This window comes from Osmerus eperlanus, unplaced genomic scaffold (genome assembly GCF_963692335.1).
Source record: "Osmerus eperlanus unplaced genomic scaffold, fOsmEpe2.1 SCAFFOLD_134, whole genome shotgun sequence".
In the NCBI taxonomy this organism is placed as follows: Eukaryota; Metazoa; Chordata; class Actinopteri; order Osmeriformes; family Osmeridae; genus Osmerus; species Osmerus eperlanus.
Window position 1 is genome coordinate 31,143 of NW_026911979.1, and position 24,502 is coordinate 55,644.

The following is a 24,502-nucleotide window of genomic DNA, read 5'->3' on the forward strand; positions in this document are numbered from 1 at the left end:
GCTCCCTGCTCTCTCTCTCTGCTCCCTGCTCTCTCTCTGTGCTCCCTGCTCTCTCTGCTCCCTGCTCTCTCTCTGTGCTCCCTGCTCTCTCTCTGCGCTCCCTGCTCTCTCTGCGCTCCCTGCTCTCTCTCTGTGCTCCCTGCTCTCTCTCTGTGCTCCCTGCTCTCTCTCTGCTCCCTGCTCTCTCTCTCTGCTCCCTGCTCTCTCTCTCTGCTCCCTGCTCTCTCTCTCTGTGCTCCCTGCTCTCTCTCTCTGTGCTCCCTGCTCTCTCTCTCTGCTCCCTGCTCTCTCTCTCTGCTCCCTGCTCTCTCTCTCTGTGCTCCCTGCTCTCTCTCTCTCTGCTCCCTGCTCTCTCTCTGTGCTCCCTGCTCTCTCTCTGTGCTCCCTGCTCTCTCTCTGCTCCCTGCTCTCTCTCTGCGCTCCCTGCTCTCTCTCTCTGCGCTCCCTGCTCTCTCTCTGCTCCTGCTCTCTCTGTGCTCCCTGCTCTCTCTCTGTGCTCCCTGCTCTCTCTCTGCTCCCTGCTCTCTCTCTCTGCTCCCTGCTCTCTCTCTGCTCCCTGCTCTCTCTGTGCTCCCTGCTCTCTCTCTGCGCTCCCTGCTCTCTCTCTGTGCTCCCTGCTCTCTCTCTCTGCTCCCTGCTCTCTCTCTCTGCTCCCTGCTCTCTCTCTGTGCTCCCTGCTCTCTCTCTGCTCCCTGCTCTCTCTCTCTGCTCCCTGCTCTCTCTCTGCGCTCCCTGCTCTCTCTGTGCTCCCTGCTCTCTCTCTCTGCTCCCTGCTCTCTCTCTCTGCTCCCTGCTCTCTCTCTGTGCTCCCTGCTCTCTCTCTGTGCTCCCTGCTCTCTCTCTCTGTGCTCCCTGCTCTCTCTCTCTGTGCTCCTGCTCTCTCTCTCTGCTCCCTGCTCTCTCTCTCTGCTCCCTGCTCTCTCTCTGCTCCCTGCTCTCTCTCTCTGCTCCCTGCTCTCTCTCTGTGCTCCCTGCTCTCTCTCTCTGTGCTCCCTGCTCTCTCTCTCTGCTCCCTGCTCTCTCTCTGCTCCCTGCTCTCTCTCTGCGCTCCCTGCTCTCTCTCTCTGCTCCCTGCTCTCTCTCTCTGCTCCCTGCTCTCTCTCTCTGCTCCCTGCTCTCTCTCTCTGCTCCCTGCTCTCTCTCTCTGCTCCCTGCTCTCTCTCTCTGCTCCCTGCTCTCTCTCTGCGCTCCCTACTCTCTCTCTGTGCTCCCTGCTCTCTCTCTCTGTGCTCCCTGCTCTCTCTCTCTGTGCTCCCTGCTCTCTCTCTCTGTGCTCCCTGCTCTCTCTCTCTGCTCCCTACTCTCTCTCTGTGCTCCCTGCTCTCTCTCTCTGTGCTCCCTGCTCTCTCTCTGTGCTCCCTGCTCTCTCTCTCTGCTCCCTGCTCTCTCTCTCTGCTCCCTGCTCTCTCTCTGCTCCCTGCTCTCTCTCTGCTCCCTGCTCTCTCTCTCTGCTCCCTGCTCTCTCTCTGTGCTCCCTGCTCTCTCTCTGTGCTCCCTGCTCTCTCTCTCTGTGCTCCCTGCTCTCTCTCTGTGCTCCCTGCTCTCTCTCTCTGCTCCCTGCTCTCTCTCTGTGCTCCCTGCTCTCTCTCTCTGCTCCCTGCTCTCTCTCTGTGCTCCCTGCTCTCTCTCTCTGTGCTCCCTGCTCTCTCTCTCTGCTCCCTGCTCTCTCTCTCTGCTCCCTGCTCTCTCTCTCTGCTCCCTGCTCTCTCTCTCTGCTCCCTGCTTTCTCTCTCTGCTCCCTGCTCTCTCTCTGCGCTCCCTGCTCTCTCTCTGCGCTCCCTGCTCTCTCTCTGCTCCCTGCTCTCTCTCTCTGCTCCCTGCTCTCTCTCTCTGCTCCCTGCTCTCTCTCTGTGCTCCCTGCTCTCTCTCTGCGCTCCCTGCTCTCTCTCTCTGCTCCCTGCTCTCTCTCTGCTCCCTGCTCTCTCTCTCTGCTCCCTGCTCTCTCTCTCTGCTCCCTGCTCTCTCTCTCTGCTCCCTGCTCTCTCTCTGTGCTCCCTGCTCTCTCTCTCTGCTCCCTGCTCTCTCTCTGTGCTCCCTGCTCTCTCTCTCTGTGCTCCCTGCTCTCTCTCTGCTCCCTGCTCTCTCTCTCTGCTCCCTGCTCTCTCTCTGTGCTCCCTGCTCTCTCTCTCTGCTCCCTGCTCTCTCTCTCTGCTCCCTGCTCTCTCTCTCTGCTCCCTGCTCTCTCTCTCTGCTCCCTGCTCTCTCTCTCTGTGCTCCCTGCTCTCTCTCTCTGCTCCCTGCTCTCTCTCTCTGCTCCCTGCTCTCTCTCTGCTCCCTGCTCTCTCTCTCTGCTCCCTGCTCTCTCTCTCTGCTCCCTGCTCTCTCTCTCTGCTCCCCCTGCTCTCTCTCTGTGCTCCCTGCTCTCTCTCTGCTCCCTGCTCTCTCTCTGTGCTCCCTGCTCTCTCTCTGTGCTCCCTGCTCTCTCTCTCTGCTCCCCTGCTCTCTCTCTGTGCTCCCTGCTCTCTCTCTGCTCCCTGCTCTCTCTCTGTGCTCCCTGCTCTCTCTCTGCTCCCTGCTCTCTCTCTGCGCTCCCTGCTCTCTCTCTCTGCTCCCTGCTCTCTCTCTCTGCTCCCTGCTCTCTCTCTCTGCTCCCTGCTCTCTCTCTGTGCTCCCTGCTCTCTCTCTCTGTGCTCCCTGCTCTCTCTCTGTGCTCCCTGCTCTCTCTCTCTGCTCCCCCTGCTCTCTCTCTCTGCTCCCTGCTCTCTCTCTGTGCTCCCTGCTCTCTCTCTGTGCTCCCTGCTCTCTCTCTGCTCCCTACTCTCTCTCTGTGCTCCCTGCTCTCTCTCTGTGCTCCCTGCTCTCTCTCTGTGCTCCCTGCTCTCTCTCTGTGCTCCCTGCTCTCTCTCTGTGCTCTCTCTCTGCTCCCTGCTCTCTCTCTGCTCCCTACTCTCTCTCTGTGCTCCCTGCTCTCTCTCTCTGCTCCCTGCTCTCTCTCTGTGCTCCCTGCTCTCTCTCTGTGCTCCCTGCTCTCTCTCTGTGCTCCCTGCTCTCTCTCTCTGCTCCCTGCTCTCTCTCTGTGCTCCCTGCTCTCTCTCTGTGCTCCCTGCTCTCTCTCTGTGCTCCCTGCTCTCTCTCTCTGCTCCCTGCTCTCTCTCTGCTCCCTACTCTCTCTCTGTGCTCCCTGCTCTCTCTCTGTGCTCCCTGCTCTCTCTCTGTGCTCCCTGCTCTCTCTCTGTGCTCTCTCTCTGCTCCCTGCTCTCTCTCTGTGCTCCCTGCTCTCTCTCTGTGCTCCTGCTCTCTCTCTGTGCTCCCTGCTCTCTCTCTGTGCTCTCTCTCTGCTCCCTGCTCTCTCTCTGTGCTCCCTGCTCTCTCTCTGCGCTCCCTGCTCTCTCTCTGTGCTCCCTGCTCTCTCTCTGTGCTCCCTGCTCTCTCTCTGTGCTCTCTCTCTGCTCCCTGCTCTCTCTCTGTGCTCCCTGCTCTCTCTCTGTGCTCCCTGCTCTCTCTCTGTGCTCCCTGCTCTCTCTCTCTGCTCCCTGCTCTCTCTCTCTGTGCTCCCTGCTCTCTCTCTGTGCTCCCTGCTCTCTCTCTGCTCCCTGCTCTCTCTCTGTGCTCCCTGCTCTCTCTCTCTCTGCTCCCTGCTCTCTCTCTGTGCTCCCTGCTCTCTCTCTGCGCTCCCTGCTCTCTCTCTGCGCTCCCTGCTCTCTCTCTCTGCTCCCTGCTCTCTCTCTGCGCTCCCTGCTCTCTCTCTCTGCTCCCTGCTCTCTCTCTCTGCTCCCTGCTCTCTCTCTCTGCGCTCCCTGCTCTCTCTCTCTGCTCCCTGCTCTCTCTCTGCGCTCCCTGCTCTCTCTCTCTGCGCTCCCTGCTCTCTCTCTCTGCTCCCTGCTCTCTCTCTGCGCTCCCTGCTCTCTCTCTGCGCTCCCTGCTCTCTCTCTCTGCTCCCTGCTCTCTCTCTGCGCTCCCTGCTCTCTCTCTGCGCTCCCTGCTCTCTCTCTCTGCTCCCTGCTCTCTCTCTCTGCTCCCTGCTCTCTCTCTCTGCGCTCCCTGCTCTCTCTCTCTGCTCCCTGCTCTCTCTCTGCGCTCCCTGCTCTCTCTCTCTGCTCCCTGCTCTCTCTCTCTGTGCTCCCTGCTCTCTCTCTGCGCTCCCTGCTCTCTCTCTGCGCTCCCTGCTCTCTCTCTGCTCCCTGCTCTCTCTCTCTGTGCTCCCTGCTCTCTCTCTCTGCGCTCCCTGCTCTCTCTCTGCGCTCCCTGCTCTCTCTCTGCTCCCTGCTCTCTCTCTCTGTGCTCCCTGCTCTCTCTCTCTGTGCTCCCTGCTCTCTCTCTGTGCTCCCTGCTCTCTCTCTGCGCTCCCTGCTCTCTCTCTGTGCTCCCTGCTCTCTCTCTGTGCTCCCTGCTCTCTCTCTGTGCTCTCTCTCTGCTCCCTGCTCTCTCTCTGTGCTCCCTGCTCTCTCTCTGTGCTCCCTGCTCTCTCTCTGTGCTCCCTGCTCTCTCTCTGTGCTCTCTCTCTGCTCCCTGCTCTCTCTCTGTGCTCCCTGCTCTCTCTCTGTGCTCCCTGCTCTCTCTCTGTGCTCCCTGCTCTCTCTCTGTGCTCCCTGCTCTCTCTCTGTGCTCCTGCTCTCTCTCTGTGCTCTCTCTCTGCTCCCTGCTCTCTCTCTGTGCTCCCTGCTCTCTCTCTCTGCTCCCTGCTCTCTCTCTGTGCTCCCTGCTCTCTCTCTGTGCTCCCTGCTCTCTCTCTGTGCTCCCTGCTCTCTCTCTGCGCTCCCTGCTCTCTCTCTGCGCTCCCTGCTCTCTCTCTCTGCTCCCTGCTCTCTCTCTGCGCTCCCTGCTCTCTCTCTCTGCTCCCTGCTCTCTCTCTCTGCTCCCTGCTCTCTCTCTCTGCGCTCCCTGCTCTCTCTCTGCTCCTGCTCTCTCTCTGCGCTCCCTGCTCTCTCTCTCTGCGCTCCCTGCTCTCTCTCTCTGCTCCCTGCTCTCTCTCTGCGCTCCCTGCTCTCTCTCTGCGCTCCCTGCTCTCTCTCTCTGCTCCCTGCTCTCTCTCTGCGCTCCCTGCTCTCTCTCTGCGCTCCCTGCTCTCTCTCTCTGCTCCCTGCTCTCTCTCTCTGCTCCCTGCTCTCTCTCTCTGCGCTCCCTGCTCTCTCTCTGCGCTCCCTGCTCTCTCTCTCTGCTCCCTGCTCTCTCTCTCTGCTCCCTGCTCTCTCTCTGCGCTCCCTGCTCTCTCTCTCTGCTCCCTGCTCTCTCTCTCTGTGCTCCCTGCTCTCTCTCTGCGCTCCCTGCTCTCTCTCTGCGCTCCCTGCTCTCTCTCTGCTCCCTGCTCTCTCTCTCTGCGCTCCCTGCTCTCTCTCTCTGTGCTCCCTGCTCTCTCTCTCTGTGCTCCCTGCTCTCTCTCTCTGCTCCCTGCTCTCTCTCTCTCTGCTCCCTGCTCTCTCTCTGTGCTCCCTGCTCTCTCTCTCTGCGCTCCCTGCTCTCTCTCTGCTCCTGCTCTCTCTCTGTGCTCCCTGCTCTCTCTCTCTGCTCCCTGCTCTCTCTCTCTGCTCCCTGCTCTCTCTCTCTCTGCTCCCTGCTCTCTCTCTGTGCTCCCTGCTCTCTCTCTGCGCTCCCTGCTCTCTCTCTCTGCTCCCTGCTCTCTCTCTCTGCGCTCCCTGCTCTCTCTCTCTGCTCCCTGCTTTCTCTCTGTGCTCCCTGCTCTCTCTCTCTGTGCTCCCTGCTCTCTCTCTCTGCGCTCCCTGCTCTCTCTCTGCGCTCCCTGCTCTCTCTCTGCTCTCCACACCTGGTCTCTCCACACCTGGTCTCTCCTCACCTGGTCTCTCCACACCTGGTCTCTCCACACCTGGTCTCTCCTCACCTGGTCTCTCTCCTTACCTGGTCTCTCTCCACAACTGGTTTCTCCACACCTGGTCTTTCTCCTCACCTGGTCTCTCTCCTCACCTGGTCTCTCTCCACACCTGGTCTCTCTCTTCACCTCTACTTCTCTCTCTTTTCTCTCCTCTTTATTCTTGTCCTTGTTGCTAATTCTCCTCCGCTCTCCACACCTTTAATCCTATTTTTCTCTCTTCACCTTTTCTTTTTACCCCCTCTCTCCCTCCACCCTTCTCCCCCAAAATCCCTCTCTCCTTTCTCTCCCTCCGTCTCTAGTGTTGGGTCTTACCTTTCATGTTTTTCTCTGCCCTATCTTCCTCCTTCCTCCCTCCAATCTCTCCTCCTATTTTCCACCTTTTAATGAATGCCAGCCGATGTGTTTTGATGTGATTTAGTCCTGATAATGATGATAAATCTCTCCTTTTTCTCTCTCTCTCTCTCTCTCTCTCTCTCTCTCTCTCTCTCTCTCTCTCTCTCTCTCTCTCTCTCTCTCTCTCTCTCTCTGTCTCTGTCTCTGTCTCTGTCTCTGTCTCTCTCTCTCTCTCTCTCTCTCTGTGTGACCACTGTCTTGTTTTGTTTCCTTCACTATCTCCTTGCTTCTTTCCTTCTCTCCTCCCCATATAACCTCCCCTCCTCTTCCTCACACCTCCTCCCCATCTAACCTCCCCTCCTCTTCCTCACACCTCCTCCCCATCTAACCTCCCCTCCTCTTCCTCACACCTCCTCCTCCTCTGACTCCAGCCAGCAGAGGATGTAGATGTGATGGTAAGACAGACAGATAATATAACATATTACGTCCCTCCTCCCTGATCTGATATTCATCATTTCACCAGCTGCAGCATGGACTGTTTCCCTTGCATTACAGCTGAATGTGTGCCTGTTTGTGTGTGTCTGTGTACTTCTATGTGTGTGTGTGTGTGTGTGTGTGTGTGTGTGTGTGTGCGGCCAGACCACTCTCCACGCTCCACAGCTACCCTGCTTGTAAATTGCATATGATCTGCCTGCTGATGGAGGTGATTTTGCGTGTGTGTGTGTTAGGGGTAAGGGGCTGGTGTGTGTCTGGGTATAATTTGGGGTTGTGCTTTGTTGCACTGTGTTTTTCAGGCTTCTAGATGTTAGACTCACACATTCAGCACTACAGGGTGCTCCTCTCTCTCTCTCTCTCTCTGTCTCTCTCTGTCTCTCTGTCTCTCTCTCTCTCTGTCGCTCTCTCGCTCTCTCGCTCTCTCGCTCTCTCGCTCTCTCGCTCTCTCGCTCTCTCGCTCTCTCGCTCTCTCGCTCTCTCGCTCTCTCTCTCTCGCTCTCTACCTACCTTTGTACTTCTCTTCCTCTCTCTCTCTCTGTGTGTGTGTGTGTGTGTGAGAGAGAGAGCAAGACCCCCTGCTGTGCTACAACCATCTATTGGCATTTCCTCCTCCTCCCCTCTCATAAGCGTCATCCCAATCTGCCCCCTCCACTTTCTCCTCCTGTAGGCTGCTGCTGGTTACCATGGATACTCAATCCAGCCCTTTCTTGGCCAGTATGTAAGACAGCTCCACACCTGGTCTCTCCTCACCTGGTCTCTCCTCACCTGGTCTCTCTCCTTACCTGGTCTCTCTCCACAACTGGTTTCTCCACACCTGGTCTTTCTCCTCACCTGGTCTCTCTCCTCACCTGGTCTCTCTCCACACCTGGTCTCTCTCCTCACCTGGTCTCTCTCCTCACCTGGTCTCTCTCCTCACCTGGTCTCTCTCCTCACCTGGTCTCTCTCCACAACTGGTTTCTCCACACCTGGTCTCTCCTCGCCTGGTCTCTCTCCTCACCTGGTCTCTCCACACCTGGTCTCTCCTCACCTGGTCTCTCCTCACCTGGTCTCTCCTCACCTGGTCTCTCCTCACCTGGTCTCTCTCCTCACCTGGTCTCTCCATACCTGGTCTCTCTCCTCACCTGGTCTCTCCATACCTGGTCTCTCTCCTCATCTGGTCTCTCTCCTCACCTGGTCTCTCTCCTCACCTGGTCTCTCTCCTCACCTGGCCTCTCCACACCTGGTCTCAACACACCTGGTCTCTCTAAGTGTCTGTGTGTTTCTGTATCAATGCCTCTGTATGTCTGTACCTCTGGTCTCCTGCTGCAGTACCTTTCTACTTCACACAAGTGTGAGTCTGGTCTCTGTCTCTAATCTGTGTGTGTGTGTGTGTGTGTTCGGTCTCTGTCTAACCTGTGTGTGTGTGTGTGTGTGTCAGGCTCAACAGCTTCAGAAGAAGGATGCTGAGCTGAAAGCCCTGGATGCCTTCTACAAGGAGCAGCTGTCCCAACTGGAGAAGAGGGTAAGCACACCCACACACACACACACACACACACACACACACATACTCATACACACACACCCACCCACACACACACACACACACACATACACACACACACACACACACACACACACACACACACACATACTCATACACACACACACACCCACCCACACACACACTCATACACAAACACACACACACACATACACAAACACACACACACACTCATACACACCCACACCACTAGCACCCTCCTGAGAAAGACATTAGCTGGCGTGGTGCTAAAAGCTGTGTGTGTGTGTGCAAGTGCATACGTGTGTGTGTGTGGGTGTGTGTGTGTGTGTGTGCAAGTGCATACGTGCGTGTGTGGCACACCTTTTGTTTTCTGTCATCTGCACTCAGTGATCCCGGGAGGTCACATGCTGACAGGAAGTGATGCGATGCGTTGCTAAGCGAAGCACGATGATGCACGTCTGTAAATAACAGACGTGTTTGGCTAATTGTAGGTCTTAATAGGGTGAATTAAGGTGCTTTTCCACTGGAGCGGAGAGGATCTGTACACCTCACCAGAGGCTTCAGGGGCTCTTTGTTCTGGGGGCGTGTCTTCCAAACGCTCACAGTCAGGGTTGTAGAGTAGAGTTGTAGTCGCTGATGACAGAGTAGTAGTCCTCGCTGATGTCACGGTTGTAGTTCTCTGCTGTGGGTGTGAAGACCTCAGTCAGACATGGGTTAGGATCATGTATTTATTCACTTGTTGTAGTAATTAGGATTTCTGATAACTGGCTGTAGCGCTGCAGGTATTTTTCCAGGAACATTCGCTGGCAAGCTAGCTGTCTAACATTAGTTTTGTTTTCAGACTGTCTGAATATGTATCGTGAAGCTAGGGCTAGCTAGTGATGGCTACTGAGCGTGTGCAAAAACTAGAAATGTTTACCATGACGAAAGGTTGCTACGTTACAAGAAACATTTCGCTCCTCGTTTGAATGAAGCAAAAGGTTATCTGTAAAGTGTGTGTTTGTAAAGTGTGTCAGCTGGGTAAAGTGTGTGTTGGTGTGTGTTAGTGTGGAGTGTGTGTTAGTGTGTGTTAGCTGTTCCACCCTCAGAGGAGAGAGAGAGGCTTTCTTCTCTCTTAGTGATTTTCCATCCTGTTGCTTCCCTTCAGATCCATTTAGTTGGAGCAGCCAGCATGTCCAATCCCCGCCAGCAGCTCCATACTGTGGGAAAACAAAGGATTTGGGGGAGAGAAATATTTACAGAATCAGGACTTCTTAGTGTGGTGGTCCTGTTGGCTTGTCGTGTGTGTGTGTGTGTGTGTGTGTGTGTGGTTCTGGTAACTTGTTGTGTGTGTGTGTGGTTCTGGTATCTTGTCGTGTGTGGGTAGTGAGGGTGATGAAGGTGGTGCAGGGTGATGAAGGGTAGTGAGGGTGATGAAGATGGTGCAGGGTGATGAAGGGTAGTGAGGGTTATGAAGATGGTGCAGGGTGATGAAGATGGTGCAGGGTGATGAAGATGGTGGAGGGTGATGAAGATGGTGCAGGGTGATGAAGGGTAGTGAGGGCTATGAAGGTGGTGCAGGGTGATGAAGGGTAGTGAGGGTGATGAAGGTGGTGCAGGGTGATGAAGATGGTGCAGGGTGATGAAGGGTAGTGAGGGTGATGAAGGGTAGTGAGGGTGATGAAGGGTAGTGAGGGTGATGAAGGGTAGTGAGGGTGATGAAGATGGTGCAGGGTGATGAAGATGGTGCAGGGTGATGAAGGGTAGTGAGGGTGATGAAGGTGGTGCAGGGTGATGAAGATGGTGCAGGGTGATGAAGGGTAGTGAGGGTGAAGAAGATGGTGCAGGGTGATGAAGATGGTGCAGGGTGATGAAGGGTAGTGAGGGTGATGAAGGTGGTGCAGGGTGATGAAGGGTAGTGAGGGTGATGAAGGGTAGTGAGGGTGATGAAGGTGGTGCAGGGTGATGAAGATGGTGCAGGGTGATGAAGGGTAGTGAGGGTGATGAAGGTGGTGCAGGGTGATGAAGGTGGTGCAGGGTGATGAAGGTGGTGCAGGGTGATGAAGGGTAGTGAGGGTGATGAAGGTGGTGCAGGGTGATGAAGATGGTGCAGGGTGATGAAGGGTAGTGAGGGTGATGAAGATGGTGCAGGGTGATGAAGGGTAGTGAGGGTGATGAAGATGGTGCAGGGTGATGAAGATGGTGCAGGGTGATGAATATGGTGCAGAGTGATGAAGGGTAGTGAGGGTGATGAAGATGGTGCAGGGTGATGAAGGGTAGTGAGGGTGATGAAGATGGTGCAGGGTGATGAAGGGTAGTGAGGGTGATGAAGGGTAGTGAGGGTGATGAAGGTGGTGCAGGGTGATGAAGGGTAGTGAGGGTCATGAAGGGTAGTGAGGGTGATGAAGGGTAGTGAGGGTGATGAAGGTGGTGCAGGGTGATGAAGATGGTGCAGGGTGATGAAGATGGTGGAGGGTGATGAAGATGGTGCAGGGTGATGAAGGGTAGTGAGGGCTATGAAGGTGGTGCAGGGTGATGAAGGGTAGTGAGGGTGATGAAGGTGGTGCAGGGTGATGAAGATGGTGCAGGGTGATGAAGGGTAGTGAGGGTGATGAAGGGTAGTGAGGGTGATGAAGATGGTGCAGGGTGATGAAGATGGTGCAGGGTGATGAAGGGTAGTGAGGGTGATGAAGATGGTGCAGGGTGATGAAGATGGTGCAGGGTGATGAAGATGGTGCAGGGTGATGAAGGGTAGTGAGGGCTATGAAGGTGGTGCAGGGTGATGAAGGGTAGTGAGGGTGATGAAGATGGTGCAGGGTGATGAAGGTGGTGCAGGGTGATGAAGGGTAGTGAGGGTGATGAAGATGGTGCAGGGTGATGAAGGTGGTGCAGGGTGATGAAGATGGTGCAGGGCGATGAAGGGTAGTGAGGGTGATGAAGGTGGTGCAGGGTGATGAAGGGTAGTGAGGGTGATGAAGGTGGTGCAGGGTGATGAAGGGTAGTGAGGGTGATGAAGGGTAGTGAGGGTGATGAAGATGGTGCAGGGTGATGAAGATGGTGCAGGGTGATGAAGATGGTGCAGGGTGATGAAGGGTAGTGAGGGCTATGAAGGTGGTGCAGGGTGATGAAGGGTAGTGAGGGTGATGAAGGTGGTGCAGGGTGATGAAGGGTAGTGAGGGTGATGAAGGGTAGTGAGGGTGATGAAGATGGTGCAGGGTGATGAAGATGGTGCAGGGTGATGAAGATGGTGCAGGGTGATGAAGGGTAGTGAGGGCTATGAAGGTGGTGCAGGGTGATGAAGGGTAGTGAGGGTGATGAAGATGGTGCAGGGTGATGAAGGTGGTGCAGGGTGATGAAGGGTAGTGAGGGTGATGAAGATGGTGCAGGGTGATGAAGGTGGTGCAGGGTGATGAAGATGGTGCAGGGCGATGAAGGGTAGTGAGGGTGATGAAGGTGGTGCAGGGTGATGAAGGGTAGTGAGGGTGATGAAGGTGGTGCAGGGTGATGAAGGGTAGTGAGGGTGATGAAGATGGTGCAGGGTGATGAAGATGGTGCAGGGTGATGAAGATGGTGCAGGGTGATGAAGGGTAGTGAGGGCTATGAAGGTGGTGCAGGGTGATGAAGGGTAGTGAGGGTGATGAAGATGGTGCAGGGTGATGAAGATGGTGCAGGGTGATGAAGATGGTGCAGGGTGATGAAGGTGGTGCAGGGTGATGAAGATGGTGAGGGTGATGAAGATGGTGCAGGGTGATGAAGGGTAGTGAGGGTGATGAAGATGGTGCAGGGTGATGAAGGGTAGTGAGGGTGATGAAGGTGGTGCAGGGTGATGAAGATGGTGCAGGGTGATGAAGATGGTGCAGGGTGATGAAGGGTAGTGTGTGTGTGTGTGTGTGTGTGTGTGTGTGTGTGTGTGTGTGTGTGTGTGTGTGTGTGTGTGTGTGTGTGTGTGTGTGTGTGTGCGAGATGATAATCCTGCTCAGATCCTGACAGCCTGGTATGGTTGATGAGCTGTTGACAGGGCTTCACTCCTTTGACACAGTCTCTCTCCCCCAGTGTTCCTCTCTCTCTCCCCCCTCCCCCAGTCTCCTTCCCTGCCCAGTCTCCCTCCCTCCCTCCCCCAGTCTCCCTCCCTGCCCAGTCTCCCTCCCCAGTCTAACCCTAACCCCCCTCCCCCACCAGAACGCCAGAGCTGAACAGAGGACAGGACCAGTGGTCAATCACACGCACACACAACACACACATATACACACACACACATACATAATACATGCATGCAAGCACACACACACACAGACCCTTAGGGTCCACATCGGCCAGCCAATCACAAATTCATTTACTTCAAAGCTTAGGGGGGGAAACGAATGCATTTTAATTGTGTTTTTTATATTTTTTATTTATTTCTCCAAAGCGGGATTATTAATTTCCCAGCATGCTAGATGAATGTGTGCACATGTCATGGACTATGAGGTGTGTGTGTGTGTGACTGACATACTGCAGGGGTTGTGTTAGCATTATCATTAGCACCAGCCAGCAGTTCACAGGGGGAGTCTTCATAGCAGAATGCTGGACATGCTTTTTTCTGCATTAAAAACTCGATTTCTGCTGCGTGTCAGTTCCGTATGGAAATAGTGTGTGTGTGTGTGTTTAGGCTTCTAAAGAAAGTAAACTTGAACGCTTTCATCACACCACACTTTGCTGTGTTGGCGCACGCATGTGTGTGTGTGTGTGTGTGTGTTTGCTGCATCAATACTTAGGGTAGCGTAGCAATCTGTCGTCAATTGTGGATTCCAAATTCTTTATGGCAGATTATTAGAAGAGCACAAATGTGTATCTTTTAGAGTCTGAATGGCGGGCTGGCTAACAGGGTGAGGGAAGGAGGGGTGAGGGAAGGAGGGGTGCGGGAAGGAGGGAAGGATGGGTGGCAGATGAGTGTGTGGTTGCCAAGGAGACGCGTGCCAGGTGACAGCTGCCAGATTAGCACCGGCAAATCCGGCTAAGACGGTGACGCTGCCACGGCAACGGGGGGCTCCTCAGAACGGGGGATTTGATGGAGGAACCTCCAGCCCCAGCCTCTCTCCCCGGCCTCTCTCCTCCAGCCCCAGCCTCTCTCCCCGGCCTCTCTCCTCCAGCCCCAGCCTCTCTCCCCGGCCTCTCTCCTCCAGCCCCAGCCTCTCTCCCCGGCCTCTCTCCTCCAGCCCCAGCCTCTCTCCCCGGCCTCTCTCCTCCAGCCCCAGCCTCTCTCCCCGGCCTCTCTCCTCCAGCCCCAGCCTCTCTCCCCGGCCTCTCTCCTCCAGCCCCAGCCTCTCTCCCCGGCCTCTCTCCTCCAGCCCCAGATGGCCGTTTATGTTGGTTAAATATTGAGGAATCTCTGGAGTCTGAGTCTGGAGGCTGAGTATGTGTGTGTGCGTATGTGTGTGCGTGTGTGTGTGTGTAGAGGAGTTTATGCTTTCAGCAGGAGCTGTGTTTGGGATTAACATTGTTTTAGGGAATTAGAACTGATTCTCTGTATGAGTGTGTGTGTGTGTGTATGAGAATGTGTGTATATAAGTGTGTGTGTGTGTGTGTGTGTATATAAGTGTGTGTGTGTGTGTATATAAGTGTGTGTGTGTGTTCTCCCAGGTGGTACAGCTAAGCTAGGCTCTGCAGCCTCTGCTGGATGAAGAGATCTTCCTGTTACAAGGATCTGGGTCAGAGTCTATCTGGAGTCACACTCTTCAGAGACTCACTCACTCACACACAGACACACACACACTCCTTCACACACACACTCACAACACAGTCTGGAAACACAGCAACACCTCTGCCCATACTTGCATACAGGCCAACAACATCATCATGTTATGTGAAATCTAGCTCCCTCCCCCTGTCTCTCCCCCATCTCCCTAGCTGCCTCGCCCCTGCCCCTGTCTCTCCCCCATCTCCCTAGCTGCCTCGCCCCTGCCCCTGCCTCTCCCCCTGTCTCTCCCCCATCTCCCTAGCTGCCTCGCCCCTGCCCCTGCCTCTCCCCCTGTCTCTCCCCCATCTCCCTAGCTGCCTCGCCCCTGCCCCTGCCTCTCCCCCTGTCTCTCCCCCATCTCCCTAGCTGCCTCGCCCCTGCCCCTGCCTCTCCCCCTGTCTCTCCCCCATCTCCCTAGCTGCCTCGCCCCTGCCCCTGCCTCTCCCCCTGTCTCTCCCCCATCTCCCTAGCTGCCTCGCCCCTGCCCCTGCCTCTCCCCCTGTCTCTCCCCCATCTCCCTAGCTGCCTCGCCCCTGCCCCTGTCTCTCCCCCATGTCTTTAGCTGCCTCGCCCCTGCCCCTGCCTCTCCCCCTGTCTCTCCCCCATCTCCCTAGCTGCCTCGCCCCTGCCCCTGTCTCTCCCCCATGTCTTTAGCTGCCTCGCCCCTGCCCCTGTCTCTCCCCCCTGTCTCTCCCCCATCTCCCTAGCTCCCTCGCCCCTGCCCCTCCCTTGGCCCTGTGATGGAGGGGTTGCTGGAGCGAGGTGAGACGGGCAGAGCGATGACAGGGACTGACCCCCAGCAAGGCATGTTGGGAATTGATGTTCATGCAAGGATGAGGTTCACTGGTGTTGTCATCCATCACTCACCTGCTGCTGCCTCGCTCTGGGTACCTGCTGCCAGTCTGTGTGTGTGTGGGGGGGGGGGTGTACCTGCTGCCAGTCTGTGTGTGTGTGTGTGTGTTTCTGGACTGGCATATGTGTGCCGGTGCTTTTGTATATGTCCTTGCCTGTGTCTGAGTGTGTTTGTGCCTGTGTGTGCGTGTTCAGTGTGTGTGTGTTCAGTATGTGTTTGTGTGTGTGTCTACTGTGTGTGTGTGTACAGTATGTGTGTGTTAGTGTTTATGTTATGTGCCCACCATGGCTATTCCCTCCAATCTGTCTGCAGTCCTAACTGCTGCTGTTCATCTCTCCCCCTGCGATAACAACCACTTACCTTCCCCTTGAACACCATTATAGCTACACTAAACACACACTGCACACACACACACACACTGGTAAACTCCTGTAAAGGTCTTAGTGTGCCTTAGAGCTCCACAGTTAACCTGCAACACTCCACCAGGCCATGAGCTGACATCTCTCTAGCCCAGTAGTGATGTGAGACAGGTTCTCTAGCCCAGTAGTGATGTGAGACAGGTTCTCTAGCCCAGTAGTGATGTGAGACAGGTTCTCTAGGCCAGTAGTGATGTGAGACAGGTTCTCTAGTCCAGTACTGATGTGAGACAGGTTCTCTAGCCCAGTACTGATGTGAGACAGGTTCTCTAGCCCAATAGTGATTTGAGACAGGTTCTCTAGCCCAGTACTGATGTGAGACAGGTTCTCTAGCCCAGTAGTGATTTGAGACAAGTTCTCTAGCCCAGTACTGATGTGAGACAGGTTTTCTAGTCCAGTACTGATGTGAGACAGGTTCCCTAGCCCAGTACTGATGTGACACAGTTTCTGTAGTCCAGTACTGATGTGAGACAGGTTCTCTAGTCTAGTACTGATGTGAGACAGGCTCCTAGCCCAGTACTGCTGTGAGACAGGTTCTCTAGTCCAGTACTGATGTGAGACAGGCTCCTAGCCCAGTACTGATGTGAGAAAGGTTCTCTAGTCCAGTACTGATGTGAGACAGGTTCTCTAGCCCAGTACTGATGTGAGACAGGTTCTCTAGCCCAGTACTGATGTGAGACAGGTTCTCTAGCCCAGTACTGATGAGAGACAGGTTCTCTAGCCCAGTACTGAAGTGAGACAGGCTACAGCAGTAACAGATGTTGCCAACCAGTACAAGAAAGTTGTGTAGATTACCTCAGTGTGAGTGTGTGTGTGCGCGTTTGACTTTTGATAGAGAGGTTGCAGGTTCAAATCCTTCCCTGTACTTTGGAGGCACCGGTCCAGCAAGGTGGAGGTCTGGAAGTGAACCTTTCTCTCTCTACCAACCACCGCAGGGCTCCAAGGTCCACCGCATCTTAGCTATGTAGGGCTTGATGAGTAACTGTGTTTGTGTGTGTGTGTGTGTGTCTTTCAGAACCTGGAGCGCTACAGCCAAGCCTGCGAGCAGTTCCATGAAGGTGCCACAAAGTCAGAAGCTCGGATCAAGTAAGTTCTGATTTAATATTAATATAAATTAATGCATTTATGACATGTATGTGAATATAGTTTACATGAAAGTCTATGGGTAATGTAGTGTACAGGTTGGTCTATGGGTAATGTAGTGTACAGGTTGGTCTATGGGTAATGTAGTGTACAGGTTGATCAATGGGTCTGTCTGTGGGTCGTTCTAATTGGATTAAACTTCTTCTGTTGTACAGACTTCTTGTGTTTAGTCTCTCCAGATGTTGCCCTGGGATACAGGATTCCTCAAGGGAACTCTGTGGGCACCAGTAATACTTTAATCCAGCAGTATTTTAGCAGGGACGCTCTCTAGATTATGGTAGATTACATAATCATATCACAGATAATCCCCCACTATTTTGAGATTGTTTAGGCCGTTCTTGATGCCAGTCTGACAACAGAGGAAACACACACAGAACCAAGTGCACCCTAGGTCTCAGACAGGAAATCTAAAACGTAATCTGCAGATCCAACCAGAGATGGACTGTGTGTGTGTGTGTGTGTGTGACACAGTGAGACCAGTCACCTGGGGTTTAGGACTGGTAATCCCAGGAGGAGGACCGAGGGCCTGATTAGGGATTTGATATCCACAACTGACAGTTTGTGTGTGTGTGTGTTGACATCAGCGTCTGACAGGAAGTACGTTTTCAGGAGACATGGGGACTCACCCTTCCATCAGATGGACAGATATCAATGTTGTGCTGCCGTAAGTGTGTGTGAATGTGTGTGTGAGCGTGTGCGTGTGTGAGGACTGTGTGTGCGTGTGTGTATGTGAGGACTGTGAGTGTGTGTGCGCGCGTGTGAGTGTGTGTGAGCGTGTGTGTGTGAGGACTGTGTGTGTGTGAGTCTTGTCTGTGTTGCCCTAGGTAACTAGTCCATATAATTCAATGAAACACATACACACATACACTCACACACATACAATCTTATGCACACACACATATAGCTCAGACATAAAGACACATATACAATATGGCATTGTGATCAAAATAAATAAAGTAGAATAACTATAGGACTATTTGACTGGGACTGAAGCACTGTGGGATTATGAGGCTGTGGGATTACGAGGCTGTGGGATTATGAGTGGTCTCTTTGGGTGGAGGCTGTGTAAGGCTGGGGCTTTGGGATGCTGAGTGTGTTTGTATTAGCAGTGCCATTCCGGCGCTGTCACGGAGCTTAGACACACAGGGACAGGACGGCCACACACGCCTGAGTGTGTGTGAGGGAGGGAGGAAGTGTGTGTGTGTGTGTGTGAGAGAGAGAGAGAGGAAGTGTGTGTGTGAGAGAGAGGAAGTGTGTGAAAGTGTGTGTGTGTGAGAGAGAAAGCGAGAGTGTGAAAGTGTGAATGTGTGAGGAAGTGTGTGTGTGAGAGGGAGAGAGACTGTGAAATTGTGTGAGTGTGTGTGTGTGTTTGTGAGAGAGACTGTGAAAGTGTGTGAGTGCGTGTGTGTGTGTGTGAGAGAGAGAGAGGAAGTGTGAAAGTGTGTGTGTGTGTGAGAGAGAAAGCGAGAGTGTGAAAGTGTGAATGTGTGAGGAAGTGTGTGTGTGAGAGGGAGAGAGACTGTGAAATTGTGTGAGTGTGTGTGTTTGTGAGAGAGACTGTGAAAGTGTGAGTGCGTGTGTGTGTGTGTGTGTGTGCGTGTGTGAGAGAGATCTAATCCGGACATTAATCCCTGATGTGCTCTGAGGGGTTTGACTGCTACCGCGAGGCAGGGAGTACCATGTCAGACTGTCATTGCTGTCACTGCCTCCCCCCCTCTCTCCTCTCCTCCCCCCTCCCCCTCCTTCCCCCCTCCTCTCCTCCCCCTTCCTCCTCCTCCTCTCCTGTGGCTCTCTCTGTGTCTGTCTGTGCTTGTCTGTCTGACCTAGCTGTCTCTGTATGTCTGTCTGTCTGACTAGCTGTCTGTGTCTGTCTGTCTGACTAGATGTCTGTGTCTGTCTGTTTGTCTGACTAGCTGTCTGTGTCTGTCTGTCTGACTAGCTGTCTCTGTCTGACTAGCTGTCTGTGTCTGTCTGTCGGACTAGCTGTCTGTGTCTGTCTGTCTGTTTGTCTTACTAGCTGTCTGTGTCTGTCTGTCTGACTAGCTGTCTGTGTCTGTCTGTCTGTCTGACTAGCTGTGTGTGTCTGTCTGTCTGTCTGTCTGACTAGCTGTCTGTGTCTGTCTGTCTGACTAGCTGTGTGTGTCTGTCTGTCTGACTAGCTGTCTGTGTCTGTCTGACTGACTAGCTGTGTGGCTCGCTGACTGCAGGTGGTGTGTCTGGCACCAGGCCAGGCCACTGCAGACCTCTCCTACTGGGCTGCAGAGAGGGGTGGAGGGAGAGAGAGAGGGAGGAAAAGAAAAGATAGGTGAAGGGAGAGGCGGAGTGGAGGGAGAGAGGGAGAAGAGAGGTGGGGAAAGGGAGGGAGGAGAAGAGAGAGTTAAGAGGAGGAGAGTGGAGAGAGAGAAGTGAACTGACAGTCGTAAGTGGGAGCTGTGGCAGGTGAGGCTGGGGATGGGGGGATGAGAGAAGGATAGCAGAGAGAGAGAGAGAGAGAGGTGGACTGGGGATGGGGGGGGATGAGAGGAGAGTGGAGAGAGAGAGAGGTGGACTGACAGATTTAAGTGAGTTCCAGAGTGCACAAGAATCCCCAGTGCTGCAGGAAAGATTGGAAGGAGAGGGGAGAAAGGGGGGGAGGAGGTATAAGGGGGGGGGGAGAAGGGGAGAGAGGGGGGAGGAGGTATAAGGGGGGGGGAGAAGGGGAGAGAGGGGGGAGGAGGTATAAGGGGGGGGGAGAAGGGGAGAGAGGGGGGAGGAGGTATAAGGGGGGGGGGGGGAGAAGGGGAGAGAGGGGGGAGGAGGTATAAGGGGGGGGAGGAGAAGAGAAAGGAGAGGGAGACCTGCTCAGTCAATTGAAAAGCTGTCAAGAGTGCATGGCCCTTGAAGCAACACCCGTAGATAAGACAGAACTCTGTCTTCCACTCTCCCTCTCATCCCTTCTCTTTCTCTAGCTCTCCATCGCTCCCTCCCTCCCTCCATCTCTGCTTCGCCTCTTCTCCTCCCCCCTACCTCCCTCCCTCCATCTCTGCTTCGCCTCTTCTCCTCCCCCCTACCTCCCTCCCTCCACCGTCTAGGTTTGGATAACACTACTGTAATCTAGTTCCTGTCACACCTTTCTCCTCCAGAATATATCAGATAAGATGAGTGTGTGTGTGTGTTTGTGTGTTGTGGTGGCTTGCTGGTTTACCATGTTCATTCGCTAGTGAGATTAATGTATTTATCTCTCTCCCACAGCCCTCGTCAGGCCTTGGTTGGGGAAAGCTGGGCTGAGGAGGAAGTTATCAGTTAGGGCCCAAGGCTGAGCTAACGCTAGGCCAGGCTAGTTAGCATCAGTGCTTGGTTGACTTCAGGGGATTAGCGCAGCGTTAGCATAAGTGCTTGGTTGACTTCAGGGGATTAGCGCAGCTAGCAACAACGTTGTCTCCTCTCTGTTATAGTCTAATTGAAGAACTCCAGGCTAACGCTAGGCTAGTTAAGATAGCCTCAGGACTAATGGGTGCTGGTTGATGTCAGGGGATTCTGAAAGCTGCTTATTTTCTCTCTTTACAGTCTAAAGATGACTAAGGCTCTTGGCTAACAGTAGGCTAGACTATCTACCTTTTAGTTTTATACATTTACATTTATGCATTTAGCAGACGCTTTTATCCAAAGCGACTTCCAAGAGAGTGTTCCAAGAGAGACCCAGCTTGTGTTGGGACCGGGCGCTCTTGAGCGGTGGGACCACCAGACGGTTGTCAGAAGAAGACCGTAGGTGGCGGGTGGGGGTGTAAGGCTGAAGGAGAGACTTGATGTAGTCGGGTGCAGTCCCGTTCACCGCTCGGAAGGTCAGTACCAGAGTCTTGAATCTGATACGTGCCGTGAAGCCAGTGGAGGGAGATGAGGAGCGGGGTAACATGGGAGCGTCTGGGTAGATTGAAGACCAGGCGGGCCGCCGCGTTCTGAATCCTCTGGAGAGGGCGGGTTGCGCATGCTGGGAGACCGGCGAGCAGCGAGTTGCAGTAGTCCAACTTTGAGAGGACAAGTGCTTGGTTTAGCAGCTGGGTGGAATGCTCAGACAGAATGCTTATAACAGATCGTTAAAGCTTTAAAGCTTCAGACTATAGTAGGCTAGGCTAGCTAGCATTGGCACAGCTAGCAAAAGCACCTCTTTTCCCCCCTCTTAAAGATCCTGTAAAGTGGACCTGGAAACTAGTTTTAAGTTCGCCACACCACAGAATAACGTGTTATTAACTACCCATCCAAATTCGAATGAAAAAATAACACCGACAAATATGTGAAATTAGGCTTTGAAATCGTGAAAAAATCAGCAGTCTTCTCTGCTTGAGACTGGGGGGGCGTGTCGCCTGAAGGAGCTGAAGCTCCGCCCCTCGCTGCCTAGTAAGTAAGTAAGTAAGACTTTATTTATATAGCACATTTCATACAAGAATTGTAGCTCAAGGTGCTTTACATAAAATCAATAAAAACAATAATACAAGTGATAAACAATTCAAACAAAAATAAAAATCCCAATAAGATCTCTGTTCAAGAGAGAAAACAAGTTTAAACATGCATCTTAAAAGTAACATATACATTTGGTTCACCCCTGGTCTGTATATATAAAACCATACACTCTGTTAACAGATCCTTGCCCCAGGTCAAGAGTATGGGCCGTATTCTCTGTTAACAGATCCTTTGCCTCAGATCAAGAATACAGATTGTTTTACATATTTGTTTAAATACTTCACGCAACCAGAGTTCTTGTACGCTATCAGAGTTCGCCAACTCTGACCTAGACAAAGTAAAATTAGCAAGTCAAATAATGACCCAAATTTACTAAACCAAGATTCTACAATAAAATAACTAATAAAAGTAGGATTACAAGTAACACACATACATTTGGTTCACCCCTGGTCTGTATATATAAAACCATACACTCTGTTAACAGATCCTTTCCTAGTGCCTACCTCCGACCCAGATAATGGACGCTATGTCAAGCCGAACAAAACCGTATAGAATTAGAATTTATTTGTTCAATCAGTGAAACATACAGATGCATATAAATGAAATGTTCCCCTGAGCTGTAACACAAGAGTAAACATTTACAGCAGAGACAGCAGACAGTGAGCTCTCCAACTACTTCTAGCACATTAGCTACCATTTCACCAAAATACCATCATTCTACACAGAGTAGCCTAATATCAAGTTAGCGGTTTGCACTAATTATAGCAGAGATACCTCTGGAAAAGTTATCTAGTATAATTATAACAAGCACACAGAACTGAGTGATGAACTGCTGGCGGCGGTGGATGGTCCAGGTGCGACCGGAGGATGAACGGCCGGAGGGGCGATGCTGGGTACAGCTCTGCGCTGCAAGAGAAGCCGTGTGTTGGTGAACCCCGTCTGTCTCTGGTCCATGTTAAAACTGTCCGCCGTGAAATGGTCAGTGGCGCAGAGGCGGCTGTTGGAGTTTATCCGAAGCTTTCCATGAGCGTGGCTCTTCACAAAATCTATCCACCTATTTTTCCTTTCATTATCAACAGGGAACTTAAATGGTGTTGCAGCGCAGCTGGAGTTCTTGCATCCAGGGAAGATGCAGTTGCGGGTGGTGGGAGACATCCTGAAGCTAGCTAGCTAGCTGATGTAAGCTACAATAACAGTACAGCAGGAGGAGACATTCAGTGATCTGACGTAGATAGGGCAAAATGACGTAGATAGGGCATTTTTGGGCTCCGCCCATTAAAACCTGATATGAAAACGGAAGAGAAACGGTTCTTCGGTTAAACTCCACATTTCAGTGTGACAAAGTTTTAGCGCTTTGCACATGCTTTCAGGAACTCATTTCACACGTATATAATGTACTTAGAAGCAAAACATGGAATTTACTTTACAGGATCTTTAAAGTCTGTTTACAGATCGCTAGGCTAACATTAAGCTAGGCTAGCTAGTGTCATTGTTTATGAACATTGTATGAAAAGTTTTAACTGACTAAATATGTTATGATTGACCAGTTCCTACTGTATTCCAGTTTGAGAAGGGGACTGAAGGACGCGTCCACAACTACACCGAACTTTACCATAACTACGCACTCGGCAGGGCCGACTTTCCTATACGCGCTATTTCTACGTCGCTAAAAGCGTCTGCTAAATAAACATAAAAGGCAAAAGAATTAAATGTGTACTGTACACGACTCCATCTTGAATTTACATTTCAGTACTGATAAATAGGTCTGTTTGTTTGTTGTTTATTTGTTGTTTGTGCTCCGTTTGTTTCTTTAAGCTGTGCTGCCTGGTGCGAATGCTCAGAAGGAGGCTTTTGTTCTACAGCCCGACGGTTGTTTGAGGAGATTAAGAAATATCCCAATGTTCCGTAATTAAGGCCTTAATCTCACTGCCTTATATTGAATTAACTGTAGATGTAGAATGCACAAATTACCCCTCGCTCGCTCACTCACTCACAGACTGACAGATTTTCTCTTCTTCTCTCTCTCTCTATCTTTTCTTCTCTCTCTTTCTCTCCCTTTAATTTTTCTCTCTTACTCTTTCTGTTTGACTTCTCTCTCCCTCATTCCATCTCTCTCTCTCCCCCTCTCCTCCTTCTCCTCTCTCTTCCCCTCTCCCCCTCTCCTCCTTCTCCTCTCTCTAACCCTCTGTTTCTCTCCTCAGTTGATCTGAGTTAATATCACTTTATTTACTCCCTCACCTTTAATTCGGTGGAGGGGGTCTGGACTCCTGTTACTACGGCAAACCAATTTTCTGCCCGGCATCCCTTTAATGACCCCCCTGGTGGAAACACAGCACTTGCTCTCAATTAAAGGAGAGGTCCTTATCTGAAAGACAGGAAGTGACACGTTGCAGCCTGCTCTGCTATCCTCTTTAGTCTTTGGTCCTCTCTTATCTGGGTGGGGGGGGGGGGGGGGCTATAAGCAAGGGAGAGGAGGAGAGGGAAAGGTGGAGATGTGAGGGGGGGGAGATGGGGAGGTCAGAGTGGGGAGGGGAGAGAGCGAGGGGGGTGGAGAGGAGGAGAGCGAAAGAAGAGATGAGAAATGGAGGTTGAGAAGGAAAGGAGAACTAAGGTGGGGACAGAGGAGAGAGACTGAGGGAGAGGAGAGAGACTGAGGGAGAGGAGAGAGACTGAGGGAGAGGAGAGAGACTGAGGGAGAGGAGTGAGACTGAGGGAGAGGAGAGAGACTGAGGGAGAGGAGAGAGACTGAAGGAGAGGAGAGAGACTGAGGGAGAGGAGAGAGACTGAGGGAGAGGATAGAGACTGAGGGAGAGGAGAGAGACTGAGGGAGAGGAGTGAGACTGAGGGAGAGGAGAGAGACTGAGGGAGAGGAGAGAGACTGAAGGAGAGGAGAGAGACTGAGGGAGAGGAGAGAGACTGAGGGAGAGGAGAGAGACTGAAGGAGAGGAGAGAGACTGAAGGAGAGGAGAGAGACTGAAGGAGAGGAGAGAGACTGAGGGAGAGGAGAGAGACTGAGGGAGAGGAGAGAGACTGAGGGAGAGGAGAGAGACTGAGGGAGAGGAGAGAGACTGAGGGAGAGGAGAGAGACTGAGGGAGAGGAGAGAGACTGAGGGAGAGGAGAGGAGAGAGACTGAGGGAGAGGAGAGGAGAGAGACTGAGGGAGAGGAGTGGAGTGAGACTGAGGGAGAGGAGAGGAGTGAGACTGAGGGAGAGGAGAGACTGAGGGAGAGGAGAGACTGAGGGAGAGGAGAGGAGAGAGTCTGAGGGAGAGGAGAGGAGTGAGACTGAGGGAGAAGAGAGGAGAGAGTCTGAGGGAGAGGAGAGGAGTGAGACTGAGGGAGAGGAGAGGAGTGAGACTGAGGGAGAGGAGAGAGTCTGAGGGAGAGGAGAGGAGTGAGACTGAAGGAGAGGAGAGGAGAAGGAAGGAGAGGAGAGAGAAGGAGATGAGACAGCTACTTGTACAGTAGATAAAGTATAAAATGTAATCTCTTAAATAGCGCCTATATGAATGTTTATTCAGTTCTCATCTGTCTCTCTGCCTTTCATCCTCCCCTTTCTTTTTCTCTCTGTCCATCTCTCACACTTTCTCCCTCTCTTTCTCCCTCCTCCATCTTTCTCTCCCCCTCCCTCCCTCCCTCTAACTCTCTCTCTTCTTCTATCAGTCTCTTTTGCTCTTTCTCCCCCCCACTCCCTCCCTCCCTCCTCCTCCCCCTCCATCAGTAGATAAGATGAGTGGGTGTTCATGTCTGATGTGTTTTAATTGAAATGGTGAAAGTGACGTCGGAGTCAAAGCAGAGGCGAAGCTTTTAATCCAGGTTTCAATTAAGCCCAGTGTCAACCCGTCCTCAGAGAGAGAGAGCAG

At 52.9% G+C, this 24,502-nt stretch overlaps 1 protein-coding gene across 3 annotated transcripts in view; it reads left to right on the forward strand.

Moving 5' to 3' along the window:
- Positions 1-24,502, forward strand: part of chchd6a (coiled-coil-helix-coiled-coil-helix domain containing 6a) — a 36,024-nt gene that overhangs the window by 8,525 nt on the left and 2,997 nt on the right. For all 3 annotated transcript variants that reach the window (XM_062456127.1, XM_062456128.1, XM_062456129.1), the window contains exons 5-6: positions 8,013-8,096; positions 16,076-16,146. In XM_062456127.1, the coding sequence (XP_062312111.1) occupies positions 8,013-8,096; positions 16,076-16,146 (155 nt within the window). The remainder of the gene's footprint in view (positions 1-8,012; positions 8,097-16,075; positions 16,147-24,502) is intronic.